General features: G+C 30.9%; 2 protein-coding genes across 4 annotated transcripts in view; one reads left to right on the forward strand and one right to left on the reverse strand.

Moving 5' to 3' along the window:
- The window catches only part of LOC145313320 (echinoderm microtubule-associated protein-like 2), a 69108-nt gene extending 45982 nt beyond the window's left edge, over positions 1-23126 (forward strand). For all 3 annotated transcript variants that reach the window (XM_080152667.1, XM_080152669.1, XM_080152668.1), the window contains exons 20-39: positions 21-67; positions 737-823; positions 1782-1880; positions 2237-2307; positions 3152-3207; positions 3944-4006; positions 4390-4460; positions 4829-4898; positions 5369-5476; positions 5679-5779; positions 6009-6067; positions 6620-6683; positions 12246-12386; positions 13969-14130; positions 15092-15198; positions 16019-16124; positions 16540-16617; positions 19233-19324; positions 19568-19639; positions 21766-23126. In XM_080152667.1, coding sequence (XP_080008793.1) covers positions 21-67; positions 737-823; positions 1782-1880; positions 2237-2307; positions 3152-3207; positions 3944-4006; positions 4390-4460; positions 4829-4898; positions 5369-5476; positions 5679-5779; positions 6009-6067; positions 6620-6683; positions 12246-12386; positions 13969-14130; positions 15092-15198; positions 16019-16124; positions 16540-16617; positions 19233-19324; positions 19568-19639; positions 21766-21844 — 1733 coding nt within the window. In that variant the 3' untranslated portion in view covers positions 21845-23126. The remainder of the gene's footprint in view (positions 1-20; positions 68-736; positions 824-1781; positions 1881-2236; positions 2308-3151; positions 3208-3943; positions 4007-4389; positions 4461-4828; positions 4899-5368; positions 5477-5678; positions 5780-6008; positions 6068-6619; positions 6684-12245; positions 12387-13968; positions 14131-15091; positions 15199-16018; positions 16125-16539; positions 16618-19232; positions 19325-19567; positions 19640-21765) is intronic.
- Positions 16884-18921, reverse strand: LOC145313321 (prostate-specific antigen-like). The gene is made up of 2 exons (XM_080152670.1): positions 17988-18921; positions 16884-17287 (listed from the first exon to the last, which is right to left on the reverse strand). Exons 1-2 carry the CDS (start codon positions 18877-18879, stop codon positions 17022-17024), a joined length of 1158 nt encoding a protein of 385 aa, XP_080008796.1. The 5' UTR covers positions 18880-18921; the 3' UTR covers positions 16884-17021.
- Positions 23127-25279: the final 2153 nt, after the last annotated feature.

Genomic DNA, 25279 nt, shown 5'->3' on the forward strand with positions numbered 1-25279 from the left:
CCTATTTAAAACATTTTTAGGTCAGGGCCATGGTTATTACAAACGAGAGGGAGATCCACATATCCAGGTAAAAACATGTTTTTTTGTATGTATGTTTTTTTAATGTTATACCTCCAAAAAGAAAAGGAAAAAAATCACTTTTCATTTTCAAGGTTAAAAAGTTGAGGGGTAATAATTCTACATGGGGCGAAGGCGCCATAATAATATATCATAGACATTTTATATTTTAACTTTTCCGTTATTGATAGATGATTTTATTGCATATAAAGTTCATTGGTCCGAGATTTATTCCATTTCATTTGGGTGTCTGAGAAACTTAAATGATGAATAATTTATTAAACTATGGTTCAAGTTTCACTTTAGGACTGATGATATGCTATGCTAATGTCTACATCAAATATTTTCTAGACTTAATATTTCAAAATTCAAACAAAGAAACGAATCTTCCTTTCAATTAAACGAAGAAAAAGTCTTTTCAGAACAAGAACAATCATGTCCTTAAGCAATGAAGCAGCAATAACAAGTAAAAACTTGTATTGTGCACAAAGCTATTGTCTTATAAATCACCTTCTAAAGCCTAGACGTGCGGACATTTTGATGATTAAAAATTGTGCCTGATTGTTAAAGATATCTCCATGCAAGGTTTGAAATCATCACAGCTATTCTTCATAAATAAGGGACATACTTTAATTATAGAAAATCTTCGCTTTCACAAAATATATACGTGATTTTAAAGGTTTGGAATACAGTGAGCCTGCAGAGGTTGCATATCCTGGGGAGAGGTGATTACAGGAGAGCCATTATAGCACTTTCATTCTCAAAGGTAATTCTTTACATAGGCCATACAATACAACAGATTTAGATTCATTTATTTGCATTGAATCGTAAGGTCGGCTTGAATTTAAATTGTTGTTGCCCTAATTTAGTGATTGAAGAGACCAAAATTTTGATTGCATGACCCTTGTCTTAAAGTCTTAACTCTGCATTTTAGTTAATTGCATTGCACCAATTTATGGGCAATTGAGTAACACCTATTAGACAATCTACTCTTTAATTGCTGGTCCCTTTTCATGAAAAATTTATCTGTAAGTTAAAGATACGGACCTTTTTATACACTAAAATATAAACCTACAACATTGAAGCAAAAAATAGATCAAACATTACATAGGCAAGTGTTTAACATAGTATTCCTAACAACTTATGCTTATGATGTTTAGCTTCTTATGCACTAAATATTTTTTTGCTTTCAATGGACACTTTTAATCTACTGCAACTTTTTTTATCCTGAGGGAAAAGGATTTTACTTTTTACACTAGAAGTTGCACTAAATTTCTACTATATATATTTAAATTGGGAATTCTGTTTAATTTTATTTTTTATTTAGCTTAAAAAATAGACTAATTGGAAACATTTTTTTGCTCTATTATCATGTACTTTATTTACTAGAATGTAAACAACAAGAAAGTGTAATAGATTCTTTTGTGATGTATAATATTCGATATGATGTCAATCTCACATATTTTTTTTATTTGTTTATTGTAGTAATTAGCTCATTGCTTCGCTATTATCAAAAATCATAAGGAATAAGACAATGGACAATAGACTATTAAGTAAAATGTTAGGCCAATTTTTGTCTGCACAATTAAAATAAGATTAGCTATAAAGTTTTTAAGCTAACTAATAGAAGAACGAGTTTTTGTTTTTGGGGTTCAATTTAATTCCCTGCCAATCTCCCCACGTTGGCTTATCTATGTAGATGTTACCATCATATTTATTTGTAGAGAGACGGTGGTAGATGGTTGGTTGGTGTGGACGAGGCCCCGGATGTAACCCTATCTGTCTGGGATTGGAGCAAAGGAGTTAAACAAATTGAAACTAAGGTAATACTTAAAAACACTAGCACAGCTGTTCAATGATTAACACTGTCGGTAGATGTACTGTAAGTGTGGAAGTCTACACATACAAAGATGCAGATGCCAACATAAGTTATGCATCTATAAGCATTTCACATGATTGAAATACCTTGAATAAACGATGTGATGGCACTTATTGTCTAAATTACAGTGCTACTTGACAATAAATCCACGCACTTGGCGTTCTGAAATGTTTGGGGCTACATGTTTTAAGTATATGAAATAATTTAAACTGACAACATGTTATCCTTTTTTATAATACCACCAATCGGCGCTACCGAACATAATCATCCTTGTTTAAATAATGTTCTTTTCTATTTTAGTGTTCCTCTGAGATGGTGATCTGTGTAGAGTTTCATCCTCTTGACGAGTCTGTTATTGTCACTTGTGGAAAAGGAAATACATTTCATAAATTCATTTTATATCATTCAAAATATTCAAAACCCTAGATATATTTTTTTGAAGAAATGATTGTCATGTTTTTTTTCAAGCCTAGATTTATAAATGTAGAAAAGTTTATTGTTAAAAGGCCGATTTTCTTTTTATATGAGCTTTTATTTCCCCCTTTTTAGTTAAAATTCTGTGTTGGTAGTTTCCATGGCTGTGTTGATTGAGGAGAAAATGAAAAAAATCCTTTTGATTTTTGTTGGATTAAATTAAAGCCACCCTGATAGCCCTGCCTGTCATAACAATAAAGGGAATAGCATCGGTTGGAATTATGTTTTAAAATAATTTCTTTTAATATGAACTGATCCAAATTTTTTAAATCTTTTTTACATAAAAAAATGATAAATAGCATCAAAAGTACATAGTAAGTGATTTTTTCACAAACGTTAAATGCTTGATTTAATTTATTATTATGAATAAAAAAAAACCTTTTTTGGGGGATAGTGCAATTTTAAGGCACAAATCAACATAAAAGGAAATTGGCCGAGAAAAGATTTGTTTGCCGCTTTTCCTCCTCAAAATAAATGCATTTTCTTCAACAATTGGTCCGAGGTTTTTTATTTTTACGAAATAGAAAATGGTTTTCTACAGAAGGGTACTAAAAAAAAAACTTTTATTTTTTAATTATGGATAAAAAATCAATCAATCAATCCAATTACTGTTAAAGGTTAAAATTTCTTTTTATTTTTGAGTTTTTTTCCAAAAAGGTTTAAACATCTTTAGTTGTATTTTTAGGAATCACACTGTATATTTCAACAAAGGAAAATAAATAAAATGTGTTTTTGACCTTCAGGTCATGTCAACTATTGGACGATAGAACAATCAGAAGATTCTTTGGTTAGAAGAACAGGAAAGAAATATGCTTAAACAAAACTAATAATTTTAAAAAATTAAAGGTTGCTTTTACTAACAATTTGTTCTAGGACCCTTTATAGCATTTATGGGCGGCTTAGAAAGACTTTTAGAAATCCCTTATTTTTGACAAAAATGCCAATATTTTATTGTAAATGGAAGTTCTTACAGAAAGACAAACCAAGCAATAGACACATTCCTTAAATAATAGCTTCGCTGCAAAATATATCATGTTTACTTTTTAATACATATTTATGGAAAAAAGTTTGATAAAGAAAAACATTTTTTCACCTTGCCCATATTGCCATAACAATGCTGAAACTTTTTCAATAACTTTTATGTTTGCATGTGTTAAAGTATTAATTTTTCTGTATTCTTGTAAGGTTTTTTATATTAATAAAAATATTTATTATTGTATAGGCTAGAGCTAAAATTTTGTTTCTAATTTACAATTTGAAAAAAAACATAAATTAGGTCGAAAAAGTCCAATATGTCTGTCCAATAAAATAATTTTTTCTTAGATTTTACCCATAAAAGTAAGTTAGGCTATTACTAAAACCTGATAGGTGTCCAACCTTGTAAATAATAAAGGACAAATGGATCCTCTACCTAATATAAGCTGCCATTGACTATTATAACGTCTTTTTTAATTTGGTGAGAATTAATTTATTTGTCATTGAACTATCCCTGAATCACTGATACCATTGTTTGTTTAAGCATAAAAACTTGACCAGGAGTGTTGGATCCCAGAGACAAACCAAAGTTCTTCACATGCATTGCATTTTCAAATACGGGTGAGCAAACATTACTTTTCTATGCCTTTTTGAAATAAAGGCATTTAGGGTTTACTTCTTCCACCAATTCAAAAAATAATTCAATACTTTCTCGTCACTTCTTTGTTTCAGGTGAAGTAAAACTGTTCTGTAATTATTATTTTTATTTGTTTTAGATAAAAAGGAAAACATAAAATGATGTAATATACCTTGTACTGACTAATTATAGGTCTTCATTGATGTAAAAAAAATAATGTAAATGTAAATAATTAGAAATCCTACATCAAAGCAAAGTATTTTCCAAGATTTGCCATTGATTTTTAATTATTATAATCAAAATGTATATAAAATACCTATAGTCTATAAATCGTAAAAATTTTTTCTTGTGAATTTTATTGTTTTAGGTGATGTTTTAACCGGAGATTCAAATGGAAATATATTTGTGTGGGGCAGAGGGTACAATGCTGTAACTAAGGTAAGCATAGTCAGAACAATTACGTCCCAAAGTAGGGAAGTCAATAAGCTCTGTAAAAATCCTTTTATTTTAATTTTTAGATATTCTTAACAAGTTATCAAAGTACACAAGCAGTGGCGTGCAGAGGGTTTTGACACCATCTTACGATTTCTACAAAATCTAATATTAAATTTGAACGCCATATTTCCAGTATGGCATCGTAACCGATTATTATAAGTTGGATTATAACTTGTTCTCATCCAAGTTGAAAAAGCATGTATTGTATAGGGTCGTATTAAATCTAAAATAACTACTTATTTTTTAATTGTATTAAGTGTTAGACTAATCTAATACTTTCAATGTTCATAATGTATTTCTTTTATTTATAGGCCATATGGAATGCTCATGCTGGACCTGTGTTTTCTATTTGTGTCCTGAAAGATGGTCATATACTTACAGGTATATTTGATTTTTTCTTAATTTTCATGTACTTTGGTATTCCTAAACTAAAAGACTAGACTTTACATAGAAAATGAATTTAGTATTACTTGGATCTTACACCAGATTTTCATGTTCTCTAATAAACCTTACAGCTGGCTAAAATAATAATCCCACCATTCACTCCCCTCTAGATAAAAAAACTGACCAATAAATAACAGGGAAAATAGCAAGCTAAATTACCGACAATTTTTCTCCTGTCATAATATCCACTTATATTCTACATTCAGTAATAGAGATCATATCTACAGATTGAAGGACAGACAACTACGATAACATATACAGTAAATTTGCTACTACAAAGAAAAATAACAATGAAATAATAACAATATATCCAAAATTAACCTTTACTGAAGCATTACTGAATTATTTGTTTATTTGTAACATTTGATGCCTCCTAATCGTTCTGACATTTTTGTGTTTATGTTAAGGTGGTGGTAAAGATGGTAAGATAGTGAAGTACACCCCCGAGCTGAGGTTGTCTGGGGAGGAGGCAAACCTTCCCCCATACCTGGGTTCCGTCCGTGTTATTGCTCAAGGTGAGTTTTAGTTTTACATACATTTTAGGGTTTGACAAGGTGGCAGCAGCTTTAAATGACAAATTGTAATTCATTTTATAAAAGAATAAATTAAACAAAAGGGTAATCAATTATTCATTATAGTAATAGTATGAATAAAAGTAAAAAAAAAAATTATTTAACATATCATGAAATGTCCTTTTATATAATTTATTTTGTGAAGGTGTTGGTAACCAGATCCTGGTTGGAACTACCCGGAACTCCATCCTGGCAGGGAACATGGAGCTTAATTTTGCCACCATAGTCTCTGGTCATTGTGATGAGGTCAATATTCACATTAATACAGTGGCGTAATAGAAGCCGGGGACTAAGTGGGGTTTCAAAATTTGTACAACAAAAATAAAAAAAATTCAGATGCTCTGACAAAACCCAGTGCATCTGATTTTATCAAATTTTCTATTGGGATTGGGAAAATAACATCAAACCAAAAAGTGAAAAAATACATTAAATTTTCTTGATGATATTATATTGTTTTCTAAATATTTATGTTTAGGTCTGGAGTTTGGCCGCTCGACCTGGTTCCAGTCAATATATAACAGCTGGTCATGACAGGTTTCCTGTTTTTTTTTTAACATTTATTCAATGTTACTGTCTGAGGAATTAGGCTGTAAAAATAAAGATTTTTCACATCACTCGAATATATAAACAAATAAAAAAATAGACAAAAACTAACTCTCGATTATAATATTGCAATAGAAAATAATTTTTGTCTGGATTCTGGAAGCAAAATACAAGTTCATCTAACTTAATCGTCTCAATTTATTTCTTCTTCTACATTTCATTTACAAAACTATTTAACCTTTCTTTTAAATTCAAAGTTAAAAGCAAATACGTATTATATAAATTGATTTGAATTCTTTTACTTACATACCTATCAAAAAAGTGTAAGTAGTTATAGTATAAATAAATTGTTGATGTGTCTATATTATGTAAGCCATGCCAGTATATTGACACTATAACTAGCTACATACACCTAATTTTGATATGGAAGTGAATCATGTAGTACATGCTCATTAGTCAGTACAAAAATGTATTTCCCTCTCAAAAAGGACCGATAAAAAGTAATAGAGAAGTTTGACATTAAAAAAAATATTTTGTATTTAGATATATTTATCTGTGGGATAGCCTAAGCTGTTCTCCTGTTTGGTCTAATGATATTGGTGAACAGGTAAATTTGTATTTAATAATTTATTCCTTTAAGAACAAACTATACATAATTAAATCACATATTAATTTAAAGGAACTATCATACATTTAAATTAAATAAAACATAAACATTTTAAAGAATAATAAAAACATTAAGCTAACTACACAGTTATAATAGTGTTAAAAATTTGTAATTGTCAAATTATATGACATTTGACCCGTGGGGCTTCGGGTAGGTTAAGCAAGCTACTCACAATGAGCTATAATGTGTACAAACATATAGCATTCATCAGTATTTTTTTCATTAAATACTGGAAATAATGTTAATGGTAAACATATACCACAACAAATAATAATGTTACAGCCCATGTTACTCTGCATGGGCATACATATGATAATAATAATGATAATCAACGAGATAATAGATTTGTAGTTAAATACATTTATGTTATTCTTCAAGTAGATATGTTCTTTAAATTGATGTAGTCAAGATTCCACGGAAATAAAGCTGGAGGAAAACCATCTGCTTTGCTATAAATGAAGCTTTACTATTGTCACTTTTTACACTATATACAAGGTCCACATAGACAGGTATCAATGCTTCTCAGTGCTGATTTCTTATGTAGTGTATACCATGACTTTGAATTTGAAGGGAAAAGTGTCAGGGATCACTGCAAGTCGTCGACAGCAAGACGCCAAAGTTTCAATAAAGAAACCCTCTACCCATAAAAAATGGCAGCTGCCTGGCATGAGTAAAACCAGGAGATAATAACTGAAACATCAGGAGTTATGTAAAAAAAACAAATTAGTTATCTCCAAGCTAAAATGTTTTGTCCCATATTTACCACTGTGATGATGCGAAGTTAGGTTCAGATTACAGCCAAGCTTCACCCAACGGTCAGTCTTAGGAGGAGGGAGAAGGGGTTGGCAGGTTCTTGTAGAATGATTTAGGGGAGGTTCTTCTATATGGAGAGTGAGGAGGAGGGTGGGTTTGCAAGTAGGGTATGTGGGGACATAAATTCCCCAACAGAAAGCACACATCTTGGATACAAAGAATTTTTTCTTATATTTTAAGCTGGCTTCACTGAATGGTTTTGGTATGTGGAAATTTCTTCATGCTGGTTTTCTCACTTCTTTACATAAATTGGTTTCAAACACATTTTCTCAACCTGTATTATATATAAGCTGACTGTGTATAAGAAAGACTGAAGTATTACAGCCATAATGGGAGAAAGCCGTTAAGCGTCCACACACGACAAAGGCTACAACATAACTGAACAGGTAAATTAACAATCTATTTTACCTCTATTGGTATATGGAAGTCTAACTGTACATAGTAATGTGTTTTCTCTGTGTTTGGCCAAGGCAGTACCTCATAATTAACCACTAACAGGTAAGGCTACTGCTCAGTGTCCATAGCACCATAACGTCAGGTTCAACAACAAAGGATAAACGTTTAAGGTCCAAGGTTTTTCTCCTGCTCTCTATTAATATCACGATCCCGACAAATCAGCAGTAGGTGCCATTTTTAACGTCTCTACAATGATTCGTTGTGGTCTAGACTAATTTTCTCATTACTATATTTAAGTCTTATGATTGTTTTGGTTTCGCTTCCTCCCCCTCTGAATGAAAGATCCATTAGATGCCAGGGGCGAAGCTACCAGTAGACAAAAAAAGAATAGGACCTTTGATAAGAAGGAAATGTTGAATTTCCAATCTGTAAAAGAATAATTCAGCCATTTTGAGATTGAAATTTTTGCACGTGAAAAAAATTTGCAAGCAAACATGCACTGCATAGTCACACTATGGGCAAACTTTGAAAATATTTTAGCAAATATTTAAATAAAAAGTATGTAAAATGTGACATGCTGATTTAAAGCAGATTTTCTTATTCTATATTATTTTGAACCAACAATGTTTAGGACCACTTTGATGAACAAATAAATTAATATTTTTAATCATTATTTTGTCAATTTTTGTACCACTGTGCCTACACACAATATTGCGTGGTTAAATGCAATTTCTCTCCTTCTTCAATGTTCAATGGTACTTTCAGTTCTAAAAATAAAACTTGCCATTTCAGATGATTAAATTTATTCTCAGATTCTGTGCTGCAGAATTATTGATATTCTAAATGATTTACTGGCGGCTGATCTCCTGATTTAGGAGCTTTGTACTTGTAAAGAGAGGGAGTGAGCAATAATAGTTTAAAACCAACCCAAGAATTAAAATCTTCACATAAATAGATCTTAGCAGTCAAACAAAAACATTACTAATTTATATTATAGGATTGATTTCTTTAAATGATTTAAATAATGCCATAAATGGCCATAAAAGAAATGTTAAAAAAACTAAAAGATACACATAAATAAATATAATTATATTAATAGTAAAATTATTATAGTTAACTCAAATCCATAAAAGATAAAGGGTAGAAAAGTAAGTGGTCACAAAAAAGAGTATTAATAGATAAATAGAAGAATCAATTATTATTATAGTTCTCCATAAATATCTTGACCTTTAAATTATTTCTCTAATATTCTATTCTATGAAGCTTACTATGCAAATTTAAAAGTTGTAAAATATAAAACCACTCAAAGGTGCATATTTTTAATGGACTTAAGAAGTAATGGATAAAATATTTATCTTTAGGATTTTAATTAACAGAATAATAAATCCGAGGACAACTGAATATTAGAACATTTTTTACAATCATAAAGGAGAAAATTTGCATATTATACCCCTATCACTTTTTTCATTCCACTTCCGCCCTTTTTTGCATGTGACCCAAACTTGGTAAGTGACCTAGGAACTGACATATAGACCAATACACACATGTAAAAAGATTATTTATTTGGGAAAGATTGATAAGTATCTTATATAAAAATAAATAAATAAAAGCTCAGCCACATCCGCTTTACATATTTTATCCATTATAGTTTGATAAATGCAAGAGAGTTTGCTGGGTTATATATAAAAGCATATACACTATTCACATACAGGAATCTAAAGGGATAAGACAATGGTAGATAAGTTTATGTAGAACTCCAACGATAATTAACTAATTTAACCTTTCTGTGGAATACAATTAGTTGTTGAATCGTTTGGACACTCAACTTAATGAATATACCAATCAAAAGTCCCCAAATTCGTTAAGCCAACAAATAAGAAACATTATCATAAAACTTTGAGGACTAGTGTAAAAAACAATCCAATATCCCCTTCACTGTGTTCCAGAAAAGCCAAAAAATGACAAAAAATCATAGCGAGTGTATATTTTAAAATTTTGACGAAATTTTATTTAAGTAGCAATAAGTATCCATATATCTTTCAATGTAATGACAAAATTTTGAATATCTCCATCCTGGTTGGCACAGGATGCCAGCAGACCTGGCAGGGTCATACAGGTAAAGAGCAAAGATATTTTGTTTGCCTTAAACTAAGCATTTTAAATTACCAAATACTAAAATATCCTATACTAGTACATACCAATATGAAATTTAGGTGTTTAAGTCAATTTCAGGGTCCAGGTATGATCCTGCAGGTCCTGATCCCTCAGAAATCTTAAAACAGCTCTTGAGACCGCAATTTTTAACCTATAGACTTCAAATTTTAAACATAAGCTTTTCTAACAAGTATGTATGACCTAATGAAACTATATGAAAATCTGCCGCCGTTTTACCACCGATCGCCGCCACCGAAATTTATTTTTTGAGATTTCCAATCTCAAGTTTACATACAGATGAGCCTATTTCTTATTTATTTTCTGTGTGTAAATGTATGCAGGGAGGGGACAATGGGCTGTTTATTATAATAGTCCCCAAATTCACAAAATAGCGTTTTCTTATTTGTAGGCATAACAATTTGTGGGACTTTTATTGAATTTTGATTGGTTGGTTTATTAGTTGAGTGTCAAAACGTTTCAATCACTAATTGTAATTTAAAGAAGGGCCAATTTTGTGTATTAGCATTGGGAATGTACATTAATTTCTTGGCCATTGTATAATCCCTATAAATCTCTGATATAAGACTTTCATTTTATTTTAAATTTACTTGAAAGGAAGCATTTTCTATCTTAAACAATACAAATTCTACTTGTCTTTTTGAAAGCACCTTTTGAAAAAGGTTGCTTAATATAAGTGTGAAGGGAGTAAATAATGCTAATTAAAGAAGAATATATATTTGAACTAGGAAACCACATAAAATTTTTTAAACTTCTAGTTTTAATGGGTTTAGATGTGGATATAAGTGGGGCATTACCCCCCCCCCCCAATTAAAAGGTAAAATAGTTCAAATAAGAGCCTAGACATTTAGGGATAATCTTTATTTAAAACTTTTCTTTACTTTTAGTTTAATTAATTATGTGTTGGAAATAAGTAGAAAAATAAATTACTTTTATATCTTAAAAAATTGTTATTTTTTTATAGACCCAGTATCTTTAGGGCTTAAAAAAACAAACTTCGCATACCTTCGCATACACAGGGTAAAGTTCTCTGATATTGTACATACATCTAATATCACCATGTAAGAGGATTTGCTTGGACTCTTTTGGTCTTAAAAGATCTGGAACCAAACGTAAAATTTTCATTAGAAGAAAATTGTCTATTTTACAGAAATCGAGTATGCTAAGAAAACCATCTACAATTACAACAAAAAAATAGAGATTTGACTTCTTTTAAAGGCTAAACGTATAAATCATTACATACTGATTCCAAAAACATATAATACTTAAAAATAGCTTTAAAAATAAGGGGTCCACATTGATTTGAAATGTAGTTTAGTTGACCTTAAAAATAGTTGTTTACAATGATGAAAAGGAACTTAATTCCATACCTCTGGTATAATTACACGTAAAATTCTTATTTTCCATAGTAAAGAGCTAATTCTTTCGGCTTTATTTCCCAAAACTTGTGTATATTACTAAACAATTGTTTAAAAGTGTATTTTCCAAAATGTAAAAAACGATTTTTTGTCACCCGTGGAACATAGTGCCCTTGCTCCCTGACACACATATATATATGTATATATACAGGATGTCCACAGAATTTTTGAATAAGTTTTTTAGATCTACTCTTTTCTTCTTATTGGCAACTAGCCTTAGCACTGCACTATTAATCCTTTAATACTACAAATGAAAGATTTTTTAATTTTTCCATTGGTCCAAAAATATTTGTACACCCTTTAAGCACATGTACATACATGAATTTCTATACATCATGGTGCATCTATAGGAAATCTATTCAATACATACATACGTTCATATACATACATATGTTCATGTAAATACATTTTAAAAGTGTATAAAGTATCTCTAGGCTAACAAGAAAGGTGGATTTTTACACAGCGAAACTGTCTGATTTATATTTCAAATAGGGACTATACATATTACATATAACAAACTTGATAGGTACCAACTAATTTAAAGGCATCTACTTTACCTTTTTAAACCCAATTAGATACATTAAAAACCTAATCTTCATGGGAATCGCACCAACCATTATCATTGTATTTTGTTAGCACTGAAAACATTACCTCAATGTTAAAATGTACAAACCTTTGTTCTGAATTTTTAAATATATTGCAGGTGCAAGGTGCTGACTTCTCGCCAGATGGAGAGTTACTGGCCCTGACGACTGTGACAGGCAAGTGGTTGCTGCTGGACGCCAGAACCAGAGAAATAAGAACTGTGTCCCAAGAAGGCTGTGATCCGTTATTAGGAGTTAAGGTAAATATTTTTCTCGTTTTCATTCGAAACCGATTATTATCCGGTGGATTAGAACTGATTCTCAGCCATACGAAAAAACGGAGTTGGGACAAAACACCTAATTTAAAAATGCCTAACTAAAAACACCTAAGTTTAAAAATGCCTAATGTTAAAAACACCTAATTTAAAAACACCTAATTTATAAATGCCTAATTTAAAAACGCCTAACTAAAAATGCCTAACTAAAAATACCTAATTTTAAAAATGTCTAATTTTAAAAATGCCTAATTTAAAAATACCTAATTCTAAACTATCTAAACGCCTAATTTAGAAATGCCTAATTCTAAAATATCAAATATTTTTACTAAAATACTTAAAATTTTGATAACATTAATCCAATTGGCTGATTGTTATTGCTTAAGGATCTCGCTAGTCGATAAACCAATATGGTTCACCTTTACAATGAAGCTTCCCGTATGTCATGGATGGTTTATATAAGGTTGGGAAGTTTACCAACACCTTCCAATGAGAAATTGCCCTTTGAAAAAATCACCCCCTTCCCCCTCCGTTTTTTAACATTTCTTCAATCTTTCTTTATCAAACTAAAACAAAAATGAGGGATGATCAACTATCACCCCCCAAGAAAAAAAAGCGACACTATGGCTACTTAGGTTAGGGAAGAAACCAATAAGAATTAAAATTTATTTGTTTCCTTGTCCTTCAACATTTGAAATTCTGGAGGGGGGGTCATAAACCCTTACCCCCCCCCCCCCCAAAGACTTAATTGAATTCCCCTCCGCACTGCAATCGCCCCTAGAGGCATCTAGGGGGCGTAGCCGCCGGTTTAATATATTCAACAACAGTTTTAAGATATACTTAAAATTAGGTTTTTTTAAATTAGGTATTTTAAAATTAGGTATTTTTAAACTTAGGTATTTATAGTTAGGTGTTTATAAAATTAGACATTTTTAAAATAAGGTGTTTTGTCACATTAGGCATTTTTAAAATTAGGTATTTTTAAATTAGACATTTTTAAATTAGGTATTTATAAATTAGGTGTTTTGTGACATTAGACATTTAAAAAATTAGGCATTTTTAAATTAGGTATTTTTAAATTAGGTGTTTTGTCCCCACTCCGAAAAAAACTATGTCTAGCATTGTATTATTATATATCCAGTTTTCTACGAATATAAAAATGTACAATCATAAGATTAAACCAGTTTTTTAGCCTGTGACTTCGGCATCTTGGGGCTAAAAAAACTGGGTTTAATCTTATAATAGTACATTTTATAACCGCTAAAAGCTGTTTATAATACGACGCGAGAAATAACTTTTCACAGTCATTTATGACTTCGTTCCTTAAGGGCAAACAAAATTGATTATTTTTATTTTGCTATCCATGGACAGCTGTCTATAATACTTATTCTTTTTTAGTTTTTCACAAAACTTTTTTTTATTTTACTGCCCGCAGACAGCTGTCTATAATACGATGCAATAAATAATTATCTTTGCCTTGATAACTTTTTTAAAAATACGACTGAAATAAATCCACCAAAATCTTTTACCTCATAACACAGGTACTTAATATGTAAATTCATTTTAGTTTGCTCCATCTGGCAAGTCCCTGGCCATCCTGGCCCGGTCAGCCCTGTTCCTGTACCAGCTGGGACCAGAGTACCAGAACTTTACCAGGTTGGGCAGATTCTCGACGCAGGCTGGAGTTTATGGCACCATTGTCTGGAGCAAGGACTCTAAATTTGTTCAGGTGACAATCTAAATCTTGGCTGTCTTAGTTTCTAAAAATCCACAAACAAATCAAGGGTCTTTATTATAACATTATTACTTTCAAAATATGTTCCTAGACCCTGACAGGAGTTATATCCCTATGGGGACCTATTATTGCCAGAAACTATCCCAGCAGGGCTCTCCTAAATATTAACATTATTAACATGTCCACATAGTCAATTTAAATTGATTGACTTTGCTGGATAAACTATTACTATGCGATTATATCTAATACAAGTCAAATTCCTATATTTCATTTGATGCTATATTATAAAAACACTAAATTATAACCTATCTTAATTTACTCTTGGCATAAATGCATTCATATGTAATCAAAACTTTTAAAACTAATTATAACATTTATACTCTGCCCCCTTTCTATGAAGCACAAATGTTTGGATCCCAAACATTTATAAATCTCATGCTAATATTTTTCGTGCTCTCATACAAGTGACTGTTAAGCCTCATTTTTTAATTAAATTTAATCGTATTTCCCTACGCCTAAACCCCTGCAGCGGGACTATCCAGTTGCCAATATATTCTTACATGACCTAAGGTAAAAACAAGCAAACGAAAAATAATAATCCTATTATCCTATTATATAAAGTAGAAAGCCTTTTTTGTCTGTTGGGAAGGATCTAGGTAACCACTGATCTAGAGGCCTCTAGGGTCGGTAGTCGCTAGTAAATGTATATTAGAAATAAGGTGTGGATTGGATGTTACCAGAGCTCAACAAGGCAATTCTAACTATTAACATTAAACAGGCAAACCCTTCAAAACATGGACGGTTTCACGTGCAAAGTGAGAAAGTTACCGGTCATATTGGTGCAAAAAAATAATTTTGACGTTAAACTGAAATACCAGCCAAGAAAATCAGATTTCTTATAGGCTATCAGTTGGTCATATCTAAAGATGCAATTGGTATTAATTTTGTGTGTCAGGTGACCTCAACTGACCGGGAGCTGCAGGCATGGCGCATCTGTCGACCAGATGAAGATGAAGAGGTGACTAGCCCGGACTCTCTTTGTGGAAAGAAAGGTCCACCCAGGTAGGATTATTTGGACAAAGACCATATTGCGTCAAAAAGGATCCATGTGACGTCATAAAAATCAGGGAGATGAGAGGAGAAGTGTGGGAAAGAAAACCCCTAAAAAAGAGATGGATGGGAACACAGTAAAAGTGTCTGACACTTTTACTGTGTTCGATGGATGGTCCCTTTTTTTTGACGTCACATGGATCTTTTTGATACAATTTGGTCTTTGTCGATTATGTGCTTTCGAAAAGTAAGATTTAACATTTTAAATAGTGTTTTTAAAAGAGTTTTTTTCAAAAAATATAAGGAGCTTTTAAGTTGTAATTGTAAAAAAACTAGAAACTGTTAGTAAACAAGGATGACAGCATCCATAATTTGCTGAATACCCAAAAAAATGGATGAACAAAGTGATTTATAGATGTTCAGATGAAAAGAGAAAAGGAAAAAATGCAAAAAAAGATCACGAAACCTTTATTAAAAATATTTTATATGACTTTTGAAGCGAGCAGGCGGACAGACAAAGTAAATTATAGAGAAGCTTCGATATTAAAAAGGAATATTTATGTATAAGAAAGTTTGGGTATAGTCTCTTTCGTTTCAACGCACCTTAAGGGGCGATTCTTCGTATTTTTCACAGTAGCTTTTCTCCTATTTCTAGCCCCTGCTGGGGGGCTTTAACCCTGCGCGGCCATTTGAAAAATGCAACGAATCGCCCCTTAAGGGGCGTTGCCACGAAAGGGACTATTCCCGAAAGTTTATATCTTATATTGACTTTGCTATCATTTTTAAAAACTTATTCTATACTTATCTATTATTCTCCAATATTTTATTTCAGGACACCAGAAAACCACTTGTCCCGCCCTGGTAGCAGGCTGGACATAACCAACACATTATCCGCCAAGCTGGAGACTGCTATACCTGATCAAGTTAAAAGAATCCAGGTACAATTTTTAATTGGAATTTAATAATATTTGTGATGGATTTTGGTCATAAAAGGAAGGATAATCATGAAAAAGTTTTAGTTGTAAAACTACTGTATAATTCAATTTGTCAGTCCGTCCATTTGTCAGTACGGTATGACAATAGGGTAATTTGATTTTCACGGCTTCAATTCAAGATAGATAATTGATTTTTTTGTGAAGAATCCCTAAACTAATAAGCATCTAGTATTTATTTTATTGTTTGTCTTGCAAAAAAAAATTTAGATATTAAAACATACTATAAAACACATATGAAAGGTTTAGTGATTTTTCCTAACAAATTTATTATTGATTTATGACATTTTGACAAATGATCCAATATTTTTTGTGAATCACAACTTATGGATGATGTCATCCTTGTATAATATTTCTGTAGGATATGGATGAGCTACGTGATGTAGACTGGACAAGCACAGACTGTTTGCTGTCATGGAACTGTCTTGGAGTTTGGCAGGTTAGCATAAAATAATTATTTTGGATTTAAAAAACGTTCATTACAGTTTTAGAATCGCTGCAACACTATACCTTGGGTATTTACGCGTGTCTGTTGGACAATTGAGAACAATTATAACAATACACATAATCTTTATGGTAAAATATGAAAAGAAAATGATAACTTTTAATGTTTTCTACACAAAATACATTTAAAAAAATATTTGAAACACATCTGATTTTTACCTCTAAATTGTTGCATTTAAAAATTGAAATTATTTACAAGGATATAAATAACTTTATTAGGTTAAAATCAATTTGTCAATTAATAAATACATACAAAATAGCATAGATAAGCTCATAATTACATCAAAATTTAAATAAATAAGATTAAATAAAAGCTAAAGTAAATGGCACATTAAAGTTTTATATTCGACCAAGTCCACTGATTATCCTATTCAGGACATTTTTAGAAATACTGTCAACAGCGCTAGCTACCCAGGCACTGATATTTTGCTTCATCTGAAGCATCACACTTGAATTACCATCATTAGCAATAATATCCTGAATCCAGTCATATACAGGACGTACTCGTTGGTATACTCCAGGACGGTCCTGTAGGCCACAACCAGCGTTCACACCCCAGCTTACTATTCCAACAACTGCTTTGTTCCCCACTAATACTCCTCCACCTAAAAGATATATATTGAATGCATAATTGGAATATGATTATAGTGTATCGACGAAGCCCAATCTGTACCACTTTTTATTCCTGTTATGTAATGAAAATGAGGGATTCTCCATCTCTTTTTTAGGGGGTTTCTTTCCCACTTCTCCTCTCATCTCCCTCTTTATTATGACGTCACAGGAATCAAAAGTGGTGCAAAAGTGGTACGGATTGTTCTTCGTCTAGTGTGTCGTGTCCATTAGTCAATCATAAATAAATCTATATTGCTAAATATTGCTGAATCTAAGGGTTTAAATTATCCTTTAAATAAATAAAAAAAAATTAAGAGTGATAGAAACAAAGAATTAATGATGATGATTTGACTTTAAAACCCTCTGGAAAAAATAAGTGAAATTATAATGTTGACAAAATTCAGTTTTTATGTCGACTCTTGCATATAAATTTTCATAATTAAATTTCGTTTAAGAGGTAGTTGTACTAATAACCTAGCTGAATGTTTATAGAATACATGGATATTGTGAAAGAGGAATTTTTTCTCCAATTTAGTTGTTAATATAGTCCTCAAATATTGGTCATGGAAGGGGATCGGGTAAAGTCATAAGGGAAGTGGGTATTGTTATATTAGCCAGCTGGGAGAAACATTTTATCAGGATATGCAAAAATCTCACACAATATCCATTTCTAGCATGATATGATAAATTTACCTGAATCTCCTTTGCAGGTATCTTTTCCAGCAGTCTCTCTGTCAACTCCAGCACAGAACATCAAGTCTCCATTGAAATTCACACATTCACTCTCATTATTAGAACATTGTACGTAGTAGCACTCATCATTAGGAAACACAAACAGATCGAGCTCCTGCAGGCCCTCGGGAAAGGTTTCATTGCCCAACTGACCCCAGCCCCAAACTTTGACATCCAGGTTGTCGATATCTTGAGTTGGGGACACACATGCTGGCTCCAGGTCAGCTAGGACCTCCTCTGGAAGTGCAACCTTAATAAGTGCAACATCATAGTAAAAATCATCAACATATAGATTTCTAGAAAAGTCATACAGATGATGTGAAATGGCTTGTTCAGGCTGATAATAGGTTCTATTTTCCCACCGTGGATTATATATACCTATCTCAAAATTTGACAATGGTATATCTTCTAGACAATGTGCTGCAGTTAAAATCCAGCCGTTTTTTAGCAGGGTACCTCCACATATATCATTATCTTTAGTCCATATGGCAACTGACCAAGGATGATGTGAATCATAGGCCAGATATCCACCAACCACTCTTTTAAACCTTCGTGGCATGTCTTTGGTTCTAATTATATTACATTCATCATCTACTTCAACATATGTTTCTTCTACATGTTCCTCTACTATATAATTATCATAAGCATAAATTTCTTCTTCAAGATAACAGCAGACAGAATTGTCATCATTGTATGGATCACAAAGGCCCAAATATTTTCCCTGTTTCATCAGACATTTTAGGCTAGTCATACAAGTTCCTATTTGATCTTCTTCTCCAAGACAAATTTCTTCAGCATAATTAAAGGTCAGATAAACTAAAGCTATTTGTATTATAAACTGCAAAGATTTCATTCTTGCTCATATTTTATTGCATCTGAAATCAAAACATTCCTTTAAAACAAATTACATCAATTACCTAATTATAAGACGAACCCCAAACTGTCCCAGTTTTGAGCAAGACGATTCCTGTGACGTCATATAAAAAGGGAAGGAGAAGAAAATCTCTTCCCTTTTCTCCCATCTCTTTCGAAGAGATTTTCTTCCCTTTTTCTTTCCCGAAACGTATATGACGTAACTGGAATCGTCTTTGGGGTTTGTCAATTATAAAGCTGAACTGTTAAAAAGAAACAAAATAATGTTTGATATTTCATCTAATTATGAAACACTTCTATGCTTATCTTTTAATGTTTTCAATATTTTTTTAGGAGGAAGGTTGGGAGATTACTGTTGGTTCAAGGGCAGAGGATGATTCTATTTTGGTTGTTGGAGAAGAAAATGGAAGCATTAGAACATACAGGTAAAAATAATTCATATTATCAAGAGGAAAACATTAATTTAAATTGTTAATAGTTTCTAAAAAGTAGACTTTGAATTAAGTAACAGATGATTGAGCTTTTTCTTAAAGGATATCTTATGCTAGAACTAATAAGATTTAATAAAACATATAAAGATCAGAGAAAATTTACCCAGCAAAATTTTTACTCGAAAATACCTACCATCCAAATTTTTTTGTTTTTCTGATATTTCTTATTTTTTTCAGATATCCCGCCTGTCAGCCTATTTGTAAATTTAACCGAGTGTCAGCTCATAGTGGTCCCGTTACCGCTCTAAGGTTAGTAATTATTATCTTGTATAATTATATACGTAGTTGCCTTTATTTAATAATATATCCGAACTAGATAGGTTTAACAAATATTTTAACATTGGTTTTGAATTTTAAGAGAAATATCCCATAAAAAAAACTTTATACCAGTATTTGAAATAATTTTCTTTTTCATTAAAAATAAAAAAAATAGAGGAATTATAATTTACAGATTAAAGACTAAATAAGATATAGAGTTGCTTTTTCTAGTAATAAAACCAAATTGAATGAGAATATATTTGCATATTAAAGGGGAAGGAAAGTAACACTATATTAGTGTTTCTAAAATTTCTGCTACGAAATCAAATAGCCAGTTGAGTTTTTACATCAAGGAGTATTTTTTTTCTGATAGCTGGTAATTAATTAAAAAGATCACTCAAAAGTCATTTAAACTTTTCTGTTTTTAGCAAGCTAAAATCAACCACATATTTATCATTAAGTAATTAAAAATCAACAAAAAAAATTAGAATTAATAGCAATCAGAAGTTTAATGGTAATCGCTATCATTTCAACTTTAACAAAATATTTGATAAAGAAGATCAAATCCTTTCTAGTTAACTATGGGATGACCTAAATTACCACATCCCCCAAAAAAACTTCAAAATATGTTAACATTTGGTTAGTATCAACACCCCATATTGAATATATATGGGGATGAAAAAGTGCTGGCACATATTAAAGTAGAGAAGAATGTGCAAAAAAAAACATAGAAAAAGAAAAGACTTAAATTTTTGTGTTTTGTTGCATTAGAAAGCAAGAAAAAGGTTCTGAAATTAAATGGAAAGATACAGTAAAAAGAGAAACACGCAATTGAATATGATAGAAGGGAAAGATATTTATAAAAGTAAATAATGTTAATGATTGACTTCTCTTCAAAGACTGCGAGTATGGGATTTCATGCATGGTTCGGAAAAAAATAAATAAAATAAGAAAAAAGAAAATTTTCAATTTTAAAAAAGTGCTTCTGTACAGGAATGTTTGGTCTAATGTTTGTAAAAATGCAGCACAAATATATGCATCACACTTACAAAGAGTAATAACTTTAGAACATTTGGTTTTGCATCGGTTTTAAAAACTTTAAATTTACCAGAAGATGTTTTTTATAAATTTTGTATATTAAGAATTAAATATATATCTGTTTAAACTTAAAAGTTATAATCATTAATTATACTCATATATAAACACTTTCTTTGGGTGTAGTATCTTAGTATGTACAACCGCATTAATGCACGCCCTTGCTTAAGCTACATATATATATAGCTTTCTATTTATATATTTTTCTTTGGCTTGTCTCCAGGGAGGGAGGGGACAATTGGCTGTATATTACACTAGTACCCAAAGGTATATAACCAAATTTCTTTGTTGATTACAATCTTGGGGACTTTATTAGTGATGTCTTCACGTTTCCAACAATGATTTTAGTCTACAGAAGGTGTAATCTTTGTTATCCTCATTGAGGATGTATTTATATTTTTCTTCCATTGGCCCTTAATATCCCTGCTTGTCTCCTTCCAAATAAAAGTTTTGCTCTTTTGAAGTAGAAGTTGAAATGGATATTAATGGGTGCAAGTTTACCCTTCTTTGCACCCGGGGCTCGGCACCCGCGTGTCAGCCGCCTATAAGCATAAGGGAAATCAGCCTATTTCAATTTTTGAGTCAGCTAGAAGTCTAAACTTTAACAAAATATGGCAATCAAACTTTTAAAAAATTTAACCACCCAAGCGGGTTTTAATTTGAGACTTATTGGCAGCTGACGCGCGGCTGCCAAGCCACATTTGCAACCTTTTCTAGAGGCATCACTTACATAACTTTAATTTTTACTCAATTTACAACAAATTATGTTTTATGGTAATGAAATAGAAAGATATATAAAAAAATTCAACTTTTAGCAGCCTTATTTAACAAAAAGCATCACTTACAATTTTGACAAAATGATAACATCCAAATTTTACACTTAAACAAACATTAAACCAAACTGACGTTTTTATATTAGACGTCGGTAAAGGGGTGTTTTTCCCTCATTTTACCCCCTCAGAAATTAAGCTTGGACGTCCTGTATTGATGCATTATTTGTATTTAATATTTTTTCATTTCAGGTTTTTAGATGAACTTTCTAGAGTAATAACAATTGGAGGAAGAGACACAGCTGTTATGCAATGGACCATTGAATCATAGTCATTCAAAGTTTCATTTTTAATGGACTATTCCATCAATTAGTGACAAAACAAATTAAGCAAAAGTTCAAACTGTAAATACTAACAAAATAAACTTTAAAAGTGAAATTTAATATTGGTTTACAAAGAAATTAATTAAGCGTTTATTGATCTCATGAAAGCATTTGATTAGTGTCAAATTGATAAACAATAAAATATAATAACGTGATATTTAAATATAACAAAAATATTAGTCATATATAAATCACTACAAATAAAATTGCCAAAATAAACTTTTAAATTAAATTCCGCTGTAGAATTTATTTAATTCACATTTAGTTTTTAGATAATTTATACATGAACTATCACTACTTACTGTAAGATATTTTATAACAAAATAAAATTAAATAAATTTGGAAATTCCAAAATTTTAATATGTTTACTTTTTATGAAAAGTTATGACTAAAAATTATTTGTTAATTTTGATAAATTTTATCAAGTAAAAAGTCAATCGTTTTATTTAGTTTTTTTAAATAAAAAAATTAAAATTTAATTCAAAATTGAAAAAATCCCAATGAAAAAAATGTCACAAATCAATTAAAACAGCACTTTATGTACCATTGAATAGTATTATGTTAGATGCAAGGACGTCCAAGCTTTTTTTGATAAGGGGAAAATGAGAGATTTCATAGGTTTGAGAGGGTGGTTAATTCAATGCATTGTTTTATTTTGTTGAGGGGTAAAACGAGGGGTTTAAAAGTGTTAAGGGGGTAAAGATCCCTTTACTCCCCCCTACCCGCTTGGACGTCTATGGTAACATGTTATTAAACAATTTTAACAAAGAATAATTTTATGTTTTAGATGTTGAAGTTGATAGTTTGTGACTTTAGGGATTTTAGTAATAATAACAGTAATATTTTAATACACATTAATAAACCCACAGAAATATTGTAAACACCCTTTTAACCCTTATGTCTTAAAAAATAGTTATCAAAATAAATTTTTCACTCAAAATCAAATAGTACCTCTAAATAACAGTTTGTATAACATTTTAAAATAAACCCTTTTCATCTCAAAATATGTATCAAATTTTATTTTAACATTTAAAAGTTAAATCAGGAAAATTTCAGATTTTTGACTATTTTCTTTCCTTTTAACATCTAAAATTGTTTTAAAGAATGGAATTCATTGTTAAAATTATTTTTTGTTGTTATTGAATTTTAATTTGTTAGTATAGTTTATGATAAAAATGGTTGTGTTTTGTCAAATTATGCCAATTAAAAATAAATATGTCAGATATTAGAGCTTTATTTCTTTAAAGCAGCATTTCTACAACCAACTAATTTGTTTAAATCAAACATTTATACAGTCGAAGGTATATCCTATTATATAAATTAGTAACCTTTTTTCTCTGTAGAAAAGGTATTGCTAACCGCTGAACCGATAAGGTTCTCCTTTACAGTGAAGCTTCTTATAGGTCCAAGAGAGGTTTTAGGCTATTTGTTCTAATAAAAGTCTGGGTATGGTTTTAGGCTATTTTTCTATCCTCCCAAATTCTTTTTTGTAGGCGATGTGATACACACAAAACATGAGGACAATTATGTTTAATTAAGAGAAGATTATCTGTTTGGCTTATTAGGGATCATTATGTTTAACCCAATTGGAGTGACTATCATCTTCAATAAAAGCTTTAATATGCTAAACAATGAAACGTTCCATTATAGAGTAGCCTAACTATTATTAAAAAAGAAAATCCACTTACAAAATACAATTAGGAAATAGCTACAACTACTCATATAGTGTAAAAAATATAGGGCTTTTTTAAAGGATTTAAAGGTTTCGTGATTCAGAATTATTATTCCCAAAAATTCAGATGAAATCAGATTTAGATTTCAAATTGCTTGAACTAGATTAAATTTTATTACATTTATAATACAAATGCATTTTCGTAGTAAATAATATCTAAAACAACTTAAGCAAAACTTTTATAGTAGGTCTCAAGGCACAAACATCCCAACTATAGAAAGCAATATACCTTTTTATATCCCTACCTTTGTATGGAAGCATTATAATGAGCTGTGGCTGTTTTACTCTATCTATTAATGACCCTTTCTAACCTAATTTATGATTCAATTAAACAATTAGCCATCCATTTATTTTATTCACCTTCTATGAAAATTCTAATGTTAAAAGATTTAAGCGCATCAAAATGTGGATACAGATTGTAAGTTATAGAGTAACTACACTGTTTAATGATATTGACTTAACACACATGGACAAAGCCTATAAAACTAATAACTCGTAAAGAAAACAATGCATGTATAAATCATAATAATATCAAGAATTTGTGATGCAATCTGACTAGAAACTTGATATAAGTGCCCTTATTTACACAGTAGGGCACCACAATTAAACAAGGATAACCATCTTCAGAGGAACAAGAATTCATGTTTTCGTATGGAGCCTTACTTCTACATTTTCATATGCGGTTCTTCCCTTAGACTTTATAGGCTTAGCCTCAAAAGGGGTGTAATAAATTTCCCTACAACCCCTCTAACTCAATCCAACATTGGTTTATGTTTTAAAAAGAAATATAGAGGGTGATTTTTCCAAAATCATTTCGGGGAGGGGAAACCAAATAAGTCCTGCGGTTGGCGAGATCTTTCGTTACCGACACACACAAAGTATAGGAAAGTCGATGCTCACAAAAATTATGGAAGAAGTAGGGAGGGAGGGGACATTGGACTATAAATAACACAGACATCCATGTTATCTTAATCGTTGGCACAACAATTTTGGGTGCTTTGTTTGAATTTTGATTGTATGGTTACAAACTAAAAGTTCCCAACAGAAGGGGTAATTTAGTCTATCATCATTCGGGTCTAGGATGTATATTGATTTATTTTACAATGACTTATTCCTTAATATTTTTCTTATAGCTATAAGAAGTCATTAGTAGCTAACTTGTATATCTAGAAACAATTGGATTAATTAGTGAGTTGCTTAGCTCTTCACAAGTTATAAATCAGATGGGCCTATTTATACGACTTCAAATGACGGGATGTTATTTGATAAGAACTTTGTAACAACTCTTTTTACAGCGTAGCTACTCTACAAGATAAATGCGTTGGTCGGTGGTCTAATTGTTGTTTATAGCCATTACAAGACCAGCTGGAGAATTAGGTTTGGGAGGGGGTTAAACGAGGTGTTAAAACATGGAAATGGTAAAGTCTATCAAAGTTATTAAGTAAAAAAACAATAGTGTCTTATATTATTTTAAATGTTTCACCTAAAAAGATATTTTAAAAGCTCATATCACAAATGTTACACAGAATTTTTATTTTTATTGACTGCACAAGTAATAATAAGAAAAGTATAACCCTGGGAAAATCCGGCTATTTGTATATTAACCCAGGAATACAGTGATAGGACAATTACTTTTCACAAGTTTCAATAA

This window comes from Acartia tonsa, chromosome 3 (assembly GCF_053477335.1).
Source record: "Acartia tonsa isolate MP-2025a chromosome 3, ASM5347733v1, whole genome shotgun sequence".
In the NCBI taxonomy this organism is placed as follows: Eukaryota; Metazoa; Arthropoda; class Copepoda; order Calanoida; family Acartiidae; genus Acartia; species Acartia tonsa.